This window comes from Narcine bancroftii, chromosome 1, assembly GCF_036971445.1.
Source record: "Narcine bancroftii isolate sNarBan1 chromosome 1, sNarBan1.hap1, whole genome shotgun sequence".
NCBI classification, from domain to species: Eukaryota; Metazoa; Chordata; class Chondrichthyes; order Torpediniformes; family Narcinidae; genus Narcine; species Narcine bancroftii.
In genome coordinates this window covers 478,583,894-478,604,637 of record NC_091469.1, presented here as the reverse complement: position 1 = coordinate 478,604,637, position 20,744 = coordinate 478,583,894, and the positions used below count along the sequence as shown (strand labels likewise).

At 40.0% G+C, this 20,744-nt stretch overlaps 1 protein-coding gene across 2 annotated transcripts in view; it reads right to left on the bottom strand.

The window, feature by feature from the left end:
- Positions 1 to 20,744, bottom strand: part of rheb (Ras homolog, mTORC1 binding) — a 112,681-nt gene that overhangs the window by 16,047 nt on the left and 75,890 nt on the right. For both annotated transcript variants that reach the window (XM_069914808.1, XM_069914807.1), the window contains 3 exons: positions 20,336 to 20,403; positions 6,001 to 6,083; positions 59 to 115 (listed from right to left, as the gene is read on the bottom strand). In XM_069914808.1, coding sequence (XP_069770909.1) covers positions 59 to 115; positions 6,001 to 6,083; positions 20,336 to 20,403 — 208 coding nt within the window. The remainder of the gene's footprint in view (positions 1 to 58; positions 116 to 6,000; positions 6,084 to 20,335; positions 20,404 to 20,744) is intronic.

The window sequence follows — 20,744 nt, the reverse complement described above, 5'->3', positions numbered from 1 at the left end:
TGCAGAAATAAAACCTGGAAAAAAAGTGAAAATTACATTTTTTTGTATTTTTACTTACTGAACTTTCCCCACCATATCCAGCAATTTTTCATGAATCACTTTGATCACCTCAAAACTGCAAACATGTTTAAAACAAAAAGTAAGATTACATTTTGATACAATCCTACGTGACCTGAAGCTAAAGCCACCAAAAAGACAACCACTTAGTGACCAATCTGACATCACCTTTTAATCTGGTGTTCCTTGATCCAAAAATGCAAGGGAAAATCTCAAGAAAACAAAAACACTGCTTCAATTCCACCATCTCATATTAAAGAAGTTATTTTAATATAACATTACCTGCCTTTAATAAAAGCATCGCATTAGTAGGAGTAAAATATGAAAGTCTGCAGGCACCGTGATTGAAGTAAAAACACAATGCTGGAGAAACTCAGCAGGTCAAACAGCTTTCTTTATATTTATATTTTTATACAGCACGGTAACAGGCCGTTTCAGCCCATGAGCCTGTGCCACCCAATTGCACTCAATTGACCTACATCCCTGGTATGGTTTGAAAGGTTGCAAAGATAAAGATACCTCAAATCATTTCAAACTTGAGCCCTTTATCAAGGAGTAAGGGTAGCAATTATAGGCCTGTAAGTATGACGTCTGTGGTAGATAAGCTAATATATATATGTATATATATATATGTATATGTATATATATATATATATATATATGTATATATATATATATATGTGTATATATATATATCTCTCTCTCTCACAATACTCTCTAAGTAAATAGAGAGACAGGGTGTGATCAGGAATACTCAACATGGGTTTGTTCATGGAAGGTCATGTTTGACAAATCTTGTTGAATTTTTTTTAGGTGACTAGCAAATGTTGATGAGGGTAGAGCAGTGGATGTTGTCTATATGGATTCCAGTAAGTCCTTCGATAAGGTTCCACATGGAAGGTTGGTAAGGAAGGTTCAGGTGCTAGGTATTAATTTTGAGATAGACAAATGGGTTCAACAGTGGCTAGAAGGTAGATGCCAAAGAGTCATGGTGGACAACTATCTGTCAGGATGGAGGCTGGTGACGAGTGGTGTGCCTCAGGGATCGGTGTTGGGTCCCTTGTTATTTGTCATTTACATTAATGATTTGGATGGGTAAACTGGATTAGTAAATATGCAGATGATACAAAGATAGGAGGAGTTGTGGTTAGAGAAGAAGGTTTTCAGAGATTGCAGAAGGATTTGGAATGTTTGAAGAGTGGGCTGACAGGTGGCAGATAGAGTTTAATAGTGAAAAGTGTGGAGTGCTTCACTTTGGAAAAAAAATCAAAACAGGACATATGCGGTGAAGGGGGGGCATTAAAGGATGCAGAGGAACAGAGAGATCTAGGAATAATGAAGGTGGAATCTCATGTGGATAGAGTGGTGATGAAAGCTTTTGGTATGCTGGCCTTTATAAATCAAAGCATAAAATATTGGCATTGGGAAGTAATGTTGAGGCATTGGTGAGGCCAAATTTGGAATACTGTGTATAGTTCTGGTCACCAAATTATAGGAAGGATATCAATAATGTAGAGAGGGTGCAGAGAAGATTCACTAAAATGTTGCCTGGATTTCAAACTCTAGATTACAAAGAAAGATTAAGTAGACTGGGTCTTTATTCATGGAGCATAGAAGGCTGAGGGGGGATTTGATAAAGGTATTTGATAGAGGTAATTATAATTGAGGTGGATAGATAGAATAAATGTGAATAGGCTCTTTCCTTTGAGGGTAGGGGAGATTCAAACAAGAGGTCACGTTAAGAGTTAGAGGGCAAAAGTTTAGAAGTAACATGAAAGGGAACTTCTTCACTCAGAGAGTGGTGGCTAAGTGGAATGAGCTTCCAGAGGAGGTGGTTGCAGCAAAGTCGATTTTGTCACTTAAGGAAAAGTTGGATAGGTATATGCATGAGAGGGGATTGGAGGGTTATGGGCAAAGGTGGGACTACAGATCACTTACATCGGTATGGAGTAGAGGGGCTGAGATGGCCAGTTTTTGTACTGTAATGGTTATATGGTATGAGCAAAATGTAGGCAGGCCCCGAAACAAAATGGCGGGGGAAGCACAGTTTCACAGGGACGAGGTAATAAATAGGTGGATAAGGGAGGGAGGGCACACCAGCAAACAGGGGTAGGGGTGGAGGACTGAAGACAAAGAGAAGGGTTATCTATGCTATATAAAGTAAACTTTTAACCTGCTGAGTTTCTCTAGCATTTCCTTTTTACTTTATGTCAAATGGGTAGTTCTGAACTTTTACACTATGGATTTTTGCATTGGCTTTATAGTAAGCACAGACAAGGATCATTTGAAGCAATATGCTAGATATGCAGAGAAGCAGGCATCAAAGTTGCCCACTGACCAAGACTGAAATCATATTGCAATTAAATATTCAGTGTAAAAACACACAAATGGTGGAGAAAACTCAGCAGGTCAGACAGTGCCTTTATGTCGCAAAGGTGAAGCTACATCACCAACGTTTCGGGCTTGATGAAGGGCTCCAGCCTGAAACATTGGTGATGTAGCTTCACCTTTGCGACATAAAGGCACTGTCTGACCTGCTGAGTTTCTCCAGCATTTGTGTGTTTTTACACTGACTACAATGTCAACAGAATCCTGTGTTTTACCCTTCAATGTTCAGTCATGATGTAAAATATTTATACATTTGAGTTTTCCTAGCATGTGACTACATGAAGCGATCCTTATCCAGCTAATGCAAGGAAATTGGCAGGATGAAGTAGAACTTGAAATTCTTTGAACACCCTCACTATAATTCAACTGCACCAACGCACGGACATCACATTGCAGCAATACAATTTTACAATACATTCTCAAAGGTAACTATTTTTTTCAAATTCAGATATTGCTTTACTTTTGAAAGATGGTTTAACACCCCCCCCCCTCAAGTTTTAGGAGGAAAAAACCTAACTTATTTTACTGTTCTATGATTCCAAATATGGATTATAAAACAGTGGCTGTTGCACAATTTGCAATTCCAACAGCCCTCAAATATATTCGGTATTATCTCATGTATCAAAGCTATTGTATTTGAGCTACAAGTCTAAATTTCTTATTTAATCGTTGCAAACAGATTCATTTAAAACTGAACAGTTCAAGTTATGCTGAAAGTCTCAACTTGAAAAATAACAGACCTTTAAAAAAACCGGTAGTTGCCTTTTTAGTGAAATGTTGCATGGGCACATTAAAACAATCTGCGTACAAGTTAATAGATTCCACTCCCACTTACAAAGCAGCATTCTTGAAATTAACTTTTCAGTTCTGCTTTGGACAGAATGTTTTTAAACTGTGTGACAGATTATGTTATATTTTGAATTGTTTATGGATATATTTTAAAGGAGATAAACTGTGGCAGGTTTTTTAGCGTAGGTCACATACAAACACTTCAAAGCAGATCTAATTTAAAATGCAAAAGCTCTGCTCAAGCCAGACAGTCCAGGCTCTGAGTGCCTTTGAAAATTCTTTGAAGAATGCCTATTGAGACTTCACAAGTAGGTGTTAATTGGACATGCTGTGGATTAATGGATTATTGTTTTGGAAAGCAACAGATGAACGAACTCAGAAGATTGAGTCCAGTGCCGCAGTCTGAGTGCAGTTTGCTGTTCTAAGAGGAACAGGTGGTTTTCTCTGAGAGGGAGGGAGAGAGAGGGAATTCAGTTCTACAGTTCAGCAGCAGCAGCTGGGACTGGAACAGGACAAGCTGGCAAGCTTGTGGAAAAACCCCATTTGGAAGATGGGTTGTGAGTTCTTAGTTCAGCCTGGCCAAAGGCCTTGTGGTCCATACAAGAGGAGATAGCTGGCTGCATAATGTTTCACTTGAAATAAAGGAAACAAAAAGGAACTCTGTGGTGACCTGAAAGAAAGAGGTTATCAGCTGAAAAACCCTGAAGGGGTAAGTTTCTTCCGCAAGACACTGAAGTAGTTGTTTAGAAGGAATCAGTTGTGGGTGTCCAACAATCAACAAATCTCTCTCTGAAAACTGACAAGAACCTTCCTGAGAGTTAAGCATTTACCTGTCAAGCACCAAAGCCTGGTGAAATTCATAAATGTTAAATTTTGTGCACAGTATAAGAATTGCCTGATACCAGTGAACTTGGAGGAAGGAGAAGTGAGATTGGACTGTAAATCAAAGAACTTTTCTGAACTTATACATATATTACATACACGTGTGCTTAGAATTAGAAGGGGGTTAAGTTAAGTTAATAGTATTAAGTTAAAGTTTGATCCTGTTTTCATGTTTAAAGATAATTAAAAGCAATTTTTATTTTAGTAATTATTTGTCTTGGTAAATTTCTATTGCTGCTGGGTCCTCTGGGTGCATAACAACTGAAACTTCTTGAAGTTTCATGCATGTTTTGGAGGAGACCATTTTTCCTCATCTTGGATTATTATTTTTACACACATCTCTAAGAATAATTCAGGCTGGTAATCCATTCATTTAAAACAGAAGTCACCAGATTTCCAGATAAAGGTATCGATGGATGAGGATTTGGGAGATAAATTGATAAAATTAGACTAGGTTACATACATACACACATTTTAAAACAGATCCTATTGGAAATACTGAAGAATTCATATTCAGTGACTTAACCGAGACTATGGACATGTCACAAGTAGGTGTTAAATGAAATGATGTCATGAAATGAATGGACTGGAGACAGGTCGCCTGTGTTGAACATTTTTACAAGACCTCTGACTCAAAGGTCATTAAGAGGTTTGTTTACCTAAAACAACAGATGGGAGCAGAAGGAAGACTCCTATTGTTTACTGGAGAAGGGGTTTTGCAAGTGAGAGGACATGTGGCTGGCAATTGGAATCTGAGATGGAGATAGAGAGAAGGTCACAGCTGAAACAAGCAGGAAAAGCTGGTTGGAACTGAAACAGAAGCTCCAGAGTGGCGGTTGGCTGGAAGTGCTATCTGTCTGATGTTTCTCTTAGAATAAGTGGAACAGAAAGGAACTCTGTGGTAGCCTGAAAGAAAGAGGTTATCATCTGGAGAACCCTGATGGGGCAAGTTTCATCAGCGAGACACTGAAGTGACTAATGGTGGTACCTCAGTTGTGGAAATCCTGGAACAACAAATCTCTCTCTGCAAACCTACAAGAACCTTCCAGAGCAGTAAACATTTACCTTTCGAGCACCAAAGCCTGGTGAACTTTATATGTGTTAAATTCTGTGCACAGTATAAGAATTGTCTGCAACCAGTGAACTTGAAAGAATAAGAAGTGAGATTGAACTGTGAACCAAAGAACTTTTCTTAAATTTACACAGACACGTGCGCTAAGAATTAGAAGGGGATTAAGTTGGGTTAGTTAAGTTAATAGAGATAAGTTAAAGTTTGATTCTGTTTTCATGTTTAAAGATAATTAAAAACAACTTTTGTTTAAGTAACTACTTGTCTTGGTGAATGTCTATTGCTGCTGGGTTTTGGGGTCCTTTGGGCTCTAAACAATAGGGCAAGATAAAAAGCATTGAGGTAGATCAGCCATAACCTTGTTGAATTGGAGCAGGCTCAAAGGACCCATTCCTCTTATTGTTAAGTAGTGTAAGCAATTTAAAAATTTTTATTTAACCCCCCATAAATTGTCATTCTTGATGGAAATTTAAGCTTACCAAGAGCGCACAATGTCAAAAATAATTAAAAAGAATAATTATATTGTGATGGAGGTAGAAAACACTGAAGAGATTTTAGCCTTTACAAATGTTAATTCCACAAGATTGGTTCAACAAAGTACTACAATAACTTTGCAATCATATTGCAAATTTACTCCCTCTGCCTTTTGTGTCAAAAAGCACTTTCATTGGGCAGGCTATTATTTTCTGAATTACATTGAATAATAGAAATACTGTAATATGCCGGGAAAATTGTTACCTTATAAAGCACAATATGCCATCACAAACTAATGCAACCAACTAGCGAGAAGTGAACAATATTAAATAAATGCATACCTTTTGATAGACGTAACTGAATACACCAATATGTACCCATTGATGTCTATGGAGTATGTTTGAGGGAAGATAGAGTATTCATCCTAATAGATAAAGAGACAAATAACAAGATGTTAGTGTGTAGCCCGCGCCGCGTTCTTGGAGGCTGCCTACATCTGCAAGGCGGACTTCACTGAGAGTGGCTATGTCGATGTCGAGTCTGAGGAGTTCATGTGCGATGAGGGCAGACCGACGTTCAGGTCGGTGGCTGCCAGCCTTGTCTAGCATGGTTCTGATGTTCCAGCATGCTAGCTTGAGTTTGTGAGCATCTTTTGAGGGGGAGGACGTGGAGGGGGAGGACGTGGACATGTCCTCGGGCCTGGTCAGAACACTTCCAATCTCTTTTCAGTGCCAACCACTCAGTCCAAGAATCCGCCCTGCTCCAGCTCCCTCAACAGCCCTTAAGCCTAGAGCTGGATGAGGTCCTCACCTGGGAAGAGACATATAAGGCAACTGAACAACTGAAAAGTGGCAAAGCAGCAGGTATGGATGGAATTCCCCCCCAGAGGTCTGGAAGGCTGGCGGCAAAACTCTGCATGCCAAACTGCATGAGTTTTTCAAGATCTGCTGGGACCAAGGAAAGCTGCCTCAGGACATTCATGATGTCATCATCATCACCCTGTACAAAAACAAAGGCGAGAAATCAAACTGCTCAAACTACAGGGGAATCACGCTGCTCTCCATTGCAGGCAAAATCTTCGCTAGGATTCTCCTAAATAGAATAATACCTAGTGTCGCCGAGAATGTTCTCCCAGAATCACAATGCGGCTTTCGCGCAAACAGAGGAACCACTGACATGGTCTTTGCCCTCAGACAGCTCCAAGAAAAGTGCAGAGAACAAAACAAAGGACTCTACATCACCTTTGTTGACGTCACCAAAGCCTTCGACACCGTGAGCAGGAAAGGGCTTTGGCAAATACTAGAGCGCCTCGGATGCCCCTCAAAGTTCCTCAACATGGTTTATCCAACTGCGCGAAAACCAACAAGGTCGTGTCAGATTCAGCAATGAGCTCTCTGAACCATTCTCCATTAACAATGGCGTGAAGCAAGGCTGCGTTCTCGCACCAACCCTCTTTTCAATCTTCTTCAGCATGATGCTGAAACAAGCCATGAAAGACCTCAACAATGAAGACGCTGTTTACATCCGGTACCGCACGAATGGCAGTCTCTTCAATCTGAGGCGCCTGCAAGCTCACACCAAGACACAAGAGCAACTTGTCCGTGAACTACTCTTTGCAGACGATGCCGCTTTAGTTGCCCATTCAGAGCCAGCTCTTCAGCGCTTGACGTCCTGTTTTGCGGAAACTGCCAAAATGTTTGGCCTGGAAGTCAGCCTGAAGAAAACTGAGGTCCTCCATCAGCCAGCTCCCCACCATGACTACCAGCCCCACCACATCTCCATCGGGCACACAAAACTGAAAACGATCAACCAGTTTACCTATCTTGGCTGCACCATTTCATCGGATGCAAGGATCGACAACGAGATAGACAACAGACTCACCAAGGCAAATAGCGCCTTTGGAAGACTACACAAAAGAGTCTGGAAAAACAACCACCCGAAGAAACAAACAAAGATCAGCGTGTACAGAGCCGTTGACATACCCACGCTCCTGTTCGGCTCCGAATCATGGGTCCTCTACCGGCATCACCTACAGCTCCTAGAACGCTTCCATCAGCGCTCTCTGCTCCATCCTCAACATTCATTGGAATGACTTCATCACCAACATCGAAGTACTCGAGCTGGCAGAGTGTGCAAGCATCGAATCCATGCTGCTGAAGACCTAACTGCGCTGGGTGGGTCACGTCTCCAGAATGGAGGACCGTCGCCTTCCCAAGATCGTGTTCTATGGCAAGCTCTCCACTGGCCACCGAAACAGAGGTGCACCAAAGAAGAGGTACAAGGACTGCTTAAAGAAATCTCTTGGTGGGGAGGAGTCACGCGATGGAGTAGTGGCCGGACGGTGAACTCCAGCCCTCTCCAGAAAAGTCGGGAAAAACAAGAGAAAACACAAAGGCACAGAAATAAAAGTTACAGAAAAGTGAGTATAAAGGTGGAAAGAAGATGGCGACAAAAAAAGAAAAGTCGAAAGCAACGGTAAGAAGAGAGGAAGAGAAGACAAAGGAGGGAAAAGGTGAAGGCCTTACCTGTCCGAAGAGGCCCGCTGCGGAGAGAGAAACCCGCTCCCTCAGGTCGGTAAATAATGGACTACAAAAATGGCTCGCAGAGCCGAACAAAAGTGCGCAACCGCGCATGCGCGAAGTTTCGCGCATGCGCGATGCGAATGAAAAAAAACACACCGACGGGAGGGGGGACCAGCTGGGGAGTCGATCTCCACAGCCGGCAACGACAGCTGCAGAACACCTGCAGCAAGAAGAGACCACAGAAGACAATAGAAACAAGATAGAAGAGGAGGAAAGGGCACCAAAGAAACAACAGATGGTCAACCCAGAGGAAGAAGAAGAGGAAGAGTATGGTGAAATAGAAGAAGAAAAGAGAGGCAAGGTAAAGGATATACTTGCTCTTATTAGAGGATACATGGAATCATTTAAAGAATGGCAAACACAGGAATTTAAGGATTTAAGAAAAAGAATAAACAACACAGAGGAGAAAATAATTAAAATGGAGATGACCTTAACAGAAATGGGAAAAAAAATGGACAAGATGGAAGAGCGGGCAGTAGCAGCAGAAATGGAGGTAGAAGACTTAAAAAAGAAATTGGAGAAATCTAATAAAAAAACTAAAGAGACACAAGAACTACTAGCTCAAAAAATAGATACAATGGAAAACCATAACAGAAGAAATAACATAAAGATAGTGGGCCTTAAGGAAGATGAAGAAGGCAAGAATATGAGGGAGTTTATAAAAGAGTGGATCCCTAAGACCCTAGGATGTCCAGAACTACAGCATGAAATGGAAATAGAAAGGGCACATAGAGTATTGGCCTCTAAACCACAACCACAACAAAAACCAAGATCTATTGTAGTAAAATTCCTAAGATATACTACAAGAGAAAAGGTACTGGAGAAGACAATGGAAAAAGTAAGAGAGGGCAACAAACCACTGGAGTATAAAGGGCAAAAAATCTTCATTTATCCAGATATAAGTTTTGAACTCCTAAAGAAGAGAAAAGAGTTCAATACAGCAAAGGCGATTTTATGGAAGAAAGGGTATAAATTTATACTAAAGCATCCAGCGGTATTGAAAATATTTATTCCAGGACAACAAAACAGACTATTCGCGGATCCAGAAGAAGCACGAAAATTTGCAGAACAATTACGAAAATAGACTGAGGGAGGAAGACGGGTAATGAGAGTTAAAATGATCACGACTGATATGTATGTGGGTAAAGACAAAAATAGACTGAGGGATGAAGACGGGTAATGAGAGTAAAAATGATCACGATTGATATGTATGCAGGTAAAGAGGTATAAGAGTGAATAGAGACAATGAGCATACATGAATGTATCTGTACTTAGAGGAAAATATGGATAGTATAGACAAGAATTAATAAGGGAAGGTAATGGAATAGAGAGAATAAGGAGGGAATTAAAAGAGGGACCTTTGTGACATATGAAAAGTGAAATCTTTTCTGGGGGAGGTGGGGTGGGGGGAAATAGCGGTCACTGCAAAATCAGTTGACGCTTGCGAGTGGATTCGCAAATCCAAATGGAGAGGGGAGATGTGGTTGTCCGACAAGGGATAAAGGACAACTCAGGAGGTGAAGGGGAGATTGGGGATAAATAAGATAGAAATAGGAGAATAAGGAAAATGTTAGATGTTGTAGGAATGTTGTCTTATAAAGAGTTGAAAATAAGAAAACAGAAATGGAAAAGGAGGACAGGTAATGATGGAAAAACGGAAAGAGAAGATAAACAAAATATAAAAGGGCTACGCTGAACTATATGTCTTTAAATATTAATGGAATACATAACCAAATTAAAAGGAAGAAACTACCAAATTTAAATGAATAAATGTATTCCATTAGAAAAAATAACATATTGGTTAAGAAATAACATTGAAATATTCGAACAAGTATAGGAGCCTTACATTAAATACAATAGCGAAAACCTACCGGGGACAAACATTACCTAAGTTGATGGAAGGAGAAGGAAAGAAAAGAATGGACTCAGTAGAATTTCTGGTGTAATTTTGTTGAATGACAACATTGTCTGACTGGCTTAATGCAACCTAGATTGTATACCTAAAATGGATGAGAGGGGGGGGTGGGGGGGTGGTTTGGGAGGAAAGGGGGGGGGGGGGAGAAAAAGTCACTGTATATGTGTGAAAAGAAATAGTGTATATCATGGCTAATGTGATTTATGGTGTGAAAAATAAAAAAATTAAAAAAAAAAAAAAAAAAAAATCTCTTGGTGCCTGCCCCATTGACCACCGCCAGTGGGCTGATCTCACTTCCAACCGTGCATCTTGGCGCCTCACAGTTCGGCGGGCAGCAACCTCCTTTGAAGAAGACCGCAGAGCCCACCTCACTGACAAAAGACAAAGGAGGAAAAACCCAACACCCAAACCCAACCCACCAATTTTCCCTTGCAACCGCTGCAACCGTGCCTGCCTGTCCCGCATCGGACTTGTCAGCCACAACCGAGCCTACAGCTGACGTGGACATTACCCCTCCATAAATCTTCGTCCGCGAAGCCAAGCCAAAGAAGAAAGAAGAATATTTACAAAATTGCCAACATTTACACTCTAAGTATACATGATGACTTGCAATTCTCAGGAAGGATTTCTACACAAATTCAAGTTCACTGCCAGCAACAACAGAAAGTTTAATTTTCAGTCTTAAGTCACTGAAATTTCAAAGTAGACTAATTTTTAGACTATACAAAATATTCCAGCATTTCTGCAGGGGAATTAGAATTATCAATAATATGTCATGAAATTATTGCTTTGTGGCAACATTACAGGTGCAAACAAAATGTTATAAATTACATTTTTAAAATAAATGGATTAATACAAATGAAGAGAATGAATGAGGTAGAATCTGTGGTTCATTGTCTATTCAGAAATGTGATGGCAGAGGCGAAGAAGCTGTTTTTGTAATGTTGGGGGTTAGGGTTCCTTCAGGCTCCTGTACCTCCATCCTGAAGGAAGCAGTGATAAGAGGGCAAGGCCTGGATGGTGGGGGTCCTTGAGGATAGAGGTTGTTTTCTTGAGGCGTCACCTCTTGCGGATGTCCTTAATGGTGTGATAACTAATGCCCATCATGGGACTGGCCCAGTTCACAACTCTCTGTAGTCTTTTTCTGTCCTGTGCATTGGCACATCCATAACCAGAGAGCAATGCAATCTGTCAGAATGCTCTCCATGTTACCAAGTCTTTGGTGACATACCAAATCTCCACAAACTCCTAAAGGTATAGCTGATGGTCAGCCTTCTTCATAATTGCATCAAAATGAAGGGCCCCAGGATAGATCTTCAGAGATGTTGACATCCAGAAATTTGAAGTTCTTTATCCTTTCCACTGCTGACCTCTCAAAGAGGACTGGTTTGTGGTCTCCTGGTTTCCCCTTTCTGAAGTCCACAACCAATTTCTTGGTTTTGCTGACATTGAGTGCAAGGTTTATTGTTGTGAGAACTCATCTATCTCCCTCCTGTATGTTTCCTTGTTGCCATCTCTGATTCTGCCAACAATCATGGTGTCATCAGCAAATATGTAAATTGAATTTGAATTGTGCTGAGCCACACAGTCATGGGTGTAGAGAGAGTAGAACAATGGTCTGAGTGCACAACCTTGAGGTGTGTCTGTATTGTGTGACAGAGCATATAGATGTTTTTGAGAGATAAATTGGGAAAGGTTTGTTAGAGTATGTCACATACAAACACTTTAAAACAGATCTTATTTGGAATACTGGAGCTCTGCTAATGCTAGACATATCGGCCCCACAGCCTTTGCAAGAACTTTGGAGAGTGCCAAAGAGACTTCACTAATGGATTGTTGTTTACAAAAAGGCAACAGATGAAAGAGCTTGTTGGAGCCGCAGACTGTCTGCAGTGGAACTTGCTGTTCTAAGAAGGTCATGTGGTTTTGCAAGCAGAGAGAGAGTCAAACAGGCTTTCTCTCACAGAGAGAGAGAGAGAGACACAGAGATCAGTTCTACAGTGTTACAGTCAGCAACAGCAGCTGGGACTGGAACAGGACAAGCTGGCAAGCTTGTGGAAAGCCCCATTTGGAAGACGGGTTCTTATTTCAGCCTAGTCAAAGCCCTTGTGGTTTATGCAAGAGGAGAGAACTGGCTGTCCATTCAGAAATCTGATGGCAGAGGGGAAAAAGCTGTTTTTGTAATGTTGGGGGTTCATCTTCAGGAATAAGAGAAACAAAAAGGAACTCTGTGGTGACCTGAAAGAAAGAGGTTATCTTCTGGAGAGCCCTGAGGGGCAAGTTTCGTCAGTAAGACACTGGAGTGGCTGATTAAAAAGGAATCAGTTGTGGATGTCCTGGAACAACAAATCTCTCTCTGAAAACTGACAAGAACCTTCCATTTACTTTTCAAGCACCAAAGCCTGGTGAACTTTATACATGTTAAATTCTGTGCACAGTATAAGAATTGCCTGCAACCAGTGAACTTGGAGGAATGAGAAGTGAGATTGGACTGTGAACCAAAGAACTTTTCTGAACTTACACACACATTACAGACACGTGTGCTTAGAATTAGGTTGAGTAAGTTAATAGTGATAAGTTAAAGTTTGATCTGGTTTTCATGTTTAAAGATAATTAAAAGCAACTTTTGTTTAAGTAACCATTTGTCTTGGTGAATATCTATTGCTGCTGGGTTTTGGGGTCCTCTGGGCTCGTAACATTTGATTGTCAGTGAGGAGTAGTTGTTATTGATTATGATGGATTCATTCTTTATTGTTCAATGCATGCACCGACCGACATGTAAATTAAAGTAGGAAATTCAAGTGCCCACCTTGGAATTGCTTAAAGGTCAAAGTACAATTGCTTTTAATTATTGAATTAAATCGAAACTGCCATCATTTCCTATGCACTTCCCTTGCAGTGTAAGAGACACCTGAATTATAGCCCATATTTTACATTGTATTTATATGCCATCTTCACATGGTAAACATGACAAGAAGTTCAAGGCATGCAGTAAAAGAATTAGCAGGCAACTGATGAATAAAGATGTAGTATTTGGAGATGGTAAATGTGCTGAGTTAAAGGAAATAGGCACAGTGTTTTGAATAACAAGCACCAATAAAATGGTTAAGGGGAGAAAAATGAAGAGCGGCTTTGAAGACCACAATTAACTATGAAATGCAATTCACTGTAGTTTGGGAAATGAAGATTTGGGAGTTTGAGAGTTTTAGACAGCTTGGACCAAGGTAATGAAGAGTAAGGCAGAGTAAAGAGTAAAGGAAACAATACAAATTTTGGAGATGGTGCGTGGCTAAAATAACAGGATTAATAGACATTTTAAATGTAATGCTGGTATGATTCCTTTAAAGCACTACTCTGGAGATGGTGCCTTTCATTCAACTGAATGAATAAACAAATTACTCTAGTTAATCCCTCCACTAGGAAAGAAAATAGAATCATGGGTGAGGGTTAAAATAATTATTTTGGATGAAATGGAACGGTTATAGCATATTTAGTCAGATGCTGAGTTTACATCTCGTGTGGGACCCTACAATGAATTTCCTCAATAAAACAGAAACATGTAGGTGGAAATGCAATCGTGATGAGATTAAAGATTGATATTACAGTTCAAAAGACACCATCAATAAATCTTGACACGTACTTAGAACTTTGGTCAGATCAGCAAATGAAGGAATTCAATAAGGAAAATGGATCCTTACTCAATGAGGAAGGCAATACTATTGGCCATTTTAATTTAGTTAACCTATATGGAAAGAGGCAAACCAGAAACAGTAGAATTTTGCGATGGGCCTTCCAACTCTACTGGAGCCCAGTCGAATGTTTTTCTCATCTTAGGCCAGCAAATCAAGGCAAATTCTCAACATGGTTGGACCACACCTGAAATATTATGTTCAGTTCTGCTGGTTTCATTACAGGAGGGTGCAGAGGAAATTTACTAGGATGTTGCCTAGATTGGAGAACTTGTCTTATGAGACAAGGTTAACAGAGCTAGGGATTCAGTCTTTGGAGTGAAAAAAAAAACAATGAGCGGTGACTTGGAGGTCAACAAAATTATGACAGGGTGGATAGTCAACACCTGAAATGCATTGTCAGGGGTGGTGGTGGAGGCTGGTACAATAGGGGCATTTAAAAGACTCAAACAGGCATATGGATGCAGGAAAACAGAGGTGTGAGGTAGGGAAGGCTTAGAGTGTGGAGTGAGTTTATATAGATGGGTACATCATGGACTGAAGAGCTTGTATTGTGCTACAAAGTTCTAAGTCTATTAAAATATATTCATTTCCAGAAACAGCATCAAATGAGATTTCAAAATCTAAGGCACAACAAATGAGGGCAGCCAACTTAAGTTTCATAATTTGTTGATGTGTTTTACTTAAACCATAAATTTCTTCATCAACAGCATTATGCAGCAATGCTTCCAATAGGGAAAAATAGTAATTAGATAGAAACTCAGGTGGTACTAAGAAATAATTTACAAATACTAAAACTAGTATTTAGTAACTTTTGATGTAGAAATTATAGCTCAGATACTTGACTGTATCAGGATATTGATTTGACATGTGCCAAAGGGTTGATTGGCTGCAATATTACCAGCTGTAACTCTCTGCATACTGATCAAATAATGACAAGACCAAAGAGCAGTGATGTTTAGCACCATCCATCCAGCTCAGATGCTAGCAACATCAACTGTTGCGAAATGAGCTCATCTACTAAGCAGGTTCAGTGGAGGAGGAGAAGGACAATTCCAAGTCTCACCTGCAAGGAAACTAAAAGCTCATAAATAATTATTTTGTGATCATTGGTACGTTAAAAGATGGAGTGTCATTTTACTTTGCTGAATGAAGAGGGGCAAACTCAACATCCTCAAGGAATTAATTGCTTCTACAGATATAACCAAGAGGACAAGGCACAAATGTGCTGGAGGAGCAGAGCAAGGTATACCTGATAAGTGGCCATGGTCCAAGCATCAGTTGCCCTCAACTTCCCATGGATTCTGCTGAGCACGTTTGTATATTGCACTCAACCCCAGGATCTACAGGCTTTGGTAGTTAACTCAGTTTCAAGAGGGCAACATAAAGCCACTATAATCAAAAGGGACCTGTATCCCTGTCTCCATTCCCATTAGCAACCCACTACTGGTGGCCATGTTGCTTTTTAAAAACTCATACATTTTGCAGGATATGGCCAAGCTCAGCAGTTATTACCCAAACCCAAGTGCCCTGAAGATGGTGGGGATGAGTCATCTTAAATTTTGGAATCCTTCAGGCAAAGGTGGTCCCATCATTATGCACAGCAAGAAATCAGCATGAACAAATACTTCAAAGTCGAAATGTGCAATTTGAAGGGGAATTTGCACGTTGGGGTTTTGCCATTCATCAGGCACTGTTAGCGCAACGTCATTATAGCACCAGTGATTTAAATCCAACACTCTCTGTAATGAGTTTGTACATTCTCCCCGTCTCTGTGTGGGATTCCTCCAGGTGCTCCTGTTTCCTCCCACCCTTCAAAATGAACAGAGATTGTAGGGTATTTGGTTGGCATGATCTCGTGGGGTGGAAAGGCCTCTTACCATGTTATATGTCTAAATTAAATTAAATCTGCTATTGTATTTCTTGCTGATTAGTTTGTGGTCTGTCAGAATAACCCAGGAAATTGCATATTGTAACAAGCACAGCGTGGTGAAGGGAATGTTTAGGTTGGTGGATGAAGCACTAATCGAGACTTCCTTTGACCTTGATAGCTGTTGTAGGAACTGCACCTATCATTCTAAAGGACAGTGCTCTGTCACATTCCTGATATGCCTTGCATACCCTGCAAAAGCTTTGAGGTGGCAGAAGGCGAGTCATTAACTCTAGGATATCCGTTTGAGCTGCTCTTGTAGTCATGGTATTTATGTAGTTGATCCAGCTGAGTTTCCGCTTAATAGCGACTCCCAGGATATTGATGACAAGGGGTCCAAGCAATCATGAAACACTGAATGTCAAGGACATGTGAACCTTTGGGGAAAACAGCTTTCATCATTTACAGAAAACCAGACTTGATGATGTGATTTTTAATAATGAGCACCAAAGTGAGGCAAATGAATTTAACAGCTAAGGGAGGTATATGAGAAAAACCGGAAAACAGTAGCAATCGTTGATAAGAAGAAAAGGTGAAAGCAATCACTAAGAATAAAGCTTTTGTATAGAAAGCTTAAGCATGAATGGATTGTAAAGATATGGCAGCTCCAAAATGATGGGCATTATTTGAATCTTTCTAATGACAAAAAAATTGTAGAGTAAATTTGTATTCAAAATGGATTCATTATGATTAATTTTTTTGCATTAGAGCAGAGGTCAGAGTGAGCGAACATCAAACAGTACTAGAACAAAGACAATCACAGTGAGGTTTATTGTTATGAATAGTTGTCATGTAATTTGTTGTTTTGCAACAGTATTGTGGAGAAAAAGGTGCAAGATTACTATAAATTACAATTCCATACATATAAGATATTTAAAAATAACTAGTGCAAGAAAAAAGTGAACTGGTGTCCATAGTTCACTGTCCATTCAGAAACCTGATGGCAGAAGGGAAGATGCTGTTTTTGTAATGTTGGGTGTGTCTCTTCAGGCTCCTGTACCTCCTTCCTGCTGGCAGTAGTGAGAAAAGGGCATGGCCTGGATGGTGATAATCCTTGATGATAGAAGCTGCTTTCTTGAGACACTTCTTCTGAAAGATGTCCTTAACAGAATGAAGACTAATGCCCATGTTGGCACTGGCCGAGTTTACAACCATGTGTAGTCTCTTCCTGTCCTGTGCGTTGGCCCCTCCATACCAAATAGTGATGCAACCGGTCAGAATGTACACCACGGTACACTTGTAGAAATTTCCAAGAGTCAAACTCCTCATGAAGTATTGCTTGCCACTGCCATGTTTTCTTCATGATTGCATCTACACAATGGTCCCATGATAGCCTTCAGAGATGTTGACATCCAGGAATTTGAAGTTTCTTACCCTCTCCACTGCTGACCCCTCGATGAGGACTGGTTTTATGTCCCCTGGCTTCCCCTTTCTGAAATCCACAATCAATTCCTTAGTTTTACTGACTGAGTGCAAGGTTGCTGTGTGACACCACTCAACTAAGCTGATCTCTCACTCCTGTACACTGGCTCATTGCCAGCTTTGATTTTGCCAAAAAAACCAATTGGTAGAGGTAAAATACAAAATTCTGTAGACACCGTGGTAAGTGAAAAAACACACAAATGCTGGAGAAACTCAGCAGGTCAAACAGTCACTTTATGTAGCAAAGGTAAAGATACATCACCAACATTTCAGGCTTGAGCCCTTCATCAAGGTGTGGGAGAACATGAGAGATGTCCGAACAAAAGAGGGAAGGGGGGAGAGGGGGAGACACCACAGGAAGGGGGGAGGAGTCTAGGCCAAGTGGAGAGAGAAAAGAAGTAGGAACTGGAATAACAAGTTGGGGGAGGGGGGGAAAAGGCAAACTTATTAGTGGAATGCAGTGAACTCAATGTTCATGCCCTGGGGTTGGAGGATGTCCAGACAAAAAATAAGATGTTGTTCCTCCAATCTGAAGGTGGTCAGGGTAGGGTAGTATGAAAGGCCATGGACAGACATGTGAGCTTGAAATGGTTGGCTACAGGGAGGTCGCTTTTGTTGCAGACGGAGAGGAGATGCTGGGCGAAGCGATCTCCTAATCTGCGACCGGTCTCTGATGTCAAGAAGGCCAATTTGTAAATGGCATTTGAATTGTGTCTAGCCACACACTTATGAGTGAAGAGAGAGTAGAGCAGTAGGCTAAATATACATTCTTGAGATGCACCTGAGTTGATTGTCAGTAGGAGAAGATGCTGTTACCGATCCCCACTGTCTATGGGCTTCCAATGAGGAAGTCAAGGATCTAGTTGCAGAGGTTTTGAAGCTTGCTGGCCAGTACTAAGGGAATTTCTCCAGTCAGAGAAATAACCCTCCAACATTACCACTATGGACTAAGTCAATTTTGAACCCAATCTATATACAGGTCACAGTGGATCCCATTTGCCTTTATATTCTGAATCAGCCTTCAACGGGCAACCTTATCAAATGCCTTTCGAAAGTCCAATAAGACAACGTCCGCAGACCTATCCTCATTCATTTTTGTCACCTCCTCAAAGGAGTTGATGCCTACACAAAGCCATGATACCCTATCCCTAATAAGCCCAGGTTTTTCCAAATGCAAGCAAAATCTGAGATTGACATGCATAGTATTTAATTTTATCTTTTTTTCAATTTTTTTTATTGGTTTCTATAATAAATACAGTTCAATGAAAAGGAAACAAAACTGAAAATACGATATCAAATATGTATATAGATCAAGATAAAACTTCAAACGGTATAAACTCAGCCACCACTCCACTGTTCTGGATGAAGACAGAAAAGACATCAAAAATATTTTAAACCCCACTTAGCCTACTCTATTAAAAAAAAATCCATCTGAACAGCTTATCCTGAGGGTTACATATATTTTGTAGCTTTTGATTCATACGGTGAATCAGAAAAACAAAGGTAAAACGATATCTCATCTGGAACAGTGAGTACATCTAATCACATTAAAAACATTTACATCAAATGAAAATATGACATAAAAGGTCACCATGTATCTTCAAATTTCACCAATGAATCAAATACATGGATATCTAATTTTTTCTGAACTTAAACAGGACATATTATGAGAAAACCACTGAAACACTATTGGAGGACTAGAGTCTTGCCATTTGAAAAAGATGGTGCTTCTAGCCAACAATGTAGAGAAGGCCACAACCTGTTGCACAGGTACAGTAAAACTCCCCATGTCTGGTTCAATAACCCCCCCCAAAAAAGCAGTTATTGTATTGGGTCGTAACTCCACCTGAAATACAATTGAAAAGATATAAAAACTTTCCTTCCAAAAGATTTCGAAAGATGGACAAGACCAAAACATATGTGTCAATGCAGCAATATCAGATTTGCATCTGTCACAAGTAGGGTTAATATTAGAAAAGATACAAGCCAGCTTATCTTTGAATATGTGAACACGAAGCACCACTTTGAATTGGATTAATGAAGATATATGCACTAGTTTAAAAATTTTGTCCCATGGATCCCATGATAAGGGTCTTGCAAATTTCAATTCCCAAGCCTTTTTAATCTCGTCATGAAGCACTGGATGTAATTTCAATAATCTATTGTACTGCTGGACACGGCCAAGAAAGATTCAGCCACCATATTGAAAGTCATTAATGATTGTTTTTATTCAGATTCAGTGCACACCCTTATAAGGGCAGCCTGCGCTCAGTCACCTTGTGCATTGTGACATCATAATCGCTGCCCCAGGCACGCGCTGGGCAGGAGTCTTGAGGCAGGGAGAAACCCTGACAGCACCATCTTCCCATGGCTGCCCCGCCAAGTGGCGTTACACACGGGGCCGGTTCGCCACAAGAGAGTGCGCTGCCACACTATCATATATAATTCCAATTAATCCTTTCTGAGAAGGATTCAATTGAAAAATATTATCAACTAGATCTGGTGGATATATAAATAGAAAGTCTGGTAATATGGTATTTAAGAAATTTCTAATCTGTAAATATCTAAAGAAAATATTTGGTAAATGATATTTAATTGCCAGCTGTTCAAAAGACATTAAACAACCTTCCTTAAATAAATTTGCAAAATAAATAATACTTTTGATTTTCCATATAGAGAAGGCTTGAATAATTATTGATGGCCGAAAAAAATAATTATGAGAGATAGCATTAGATAAAACATTTTTTTTTCCCAAATTAAAAAAAAATTCCTAAATGGGAACCAGATTCACAAAATATGTTTGATTCACAAAATATGATCTTGGAAAAACTAAATGGTAGCCAATAAAGAGGCCTTAATTTTATCTTTTTGTTACTCTAGCCCAGCAGTTGACAAGCATGGGTCCATCTGAATCACTGAAAGAGATTTCAGTCCAATTATAAATAACACTCAGGATCATAATTCCTTTCCATAAGTAGTTATTTTTATTCAGTAATGTACAATGCAGAAGACAAATGGATTGGCCTCATATTTACCCATTCCAGTGCAAGTTATACAACACTACGATTCAGACTTTGCAAGATGCATTGTACGAATCAGACAGGAATACCATCCAAAACCATTTCTCTACATGCTTACCTGCCCAGCTGTGTCCACAAGCTGAAGGTGGTAATCTTGCCCATTCACCGTGATCAGTTTCGTAAATGCTAAAAACAAAAAAAAACACTGCAGTTACCCACAGAACTTTTATCATTTGTTGAAAAGGTAAAATAAATGAAATAATAACTTGAAATATAATTACTTAGTCCAATTATAGATATAGGTAGAATTTGACATTTGAAAAATATTCAAATTGAAAAACATCAAGACCTTAATACCACACCAATTTATTGAGACTGTTAAACTTATTAACTTCAAGGAGTTCCAATGAAACAGCCAATATTCTTGATAAGACTTGCACTTAGATGCCCAAGATTGATATCAAGAGTCAATGAGTTGATAAATTGGGAACCAAGACAATAGTGTAGTCCATCCCCAGGTTATGAAC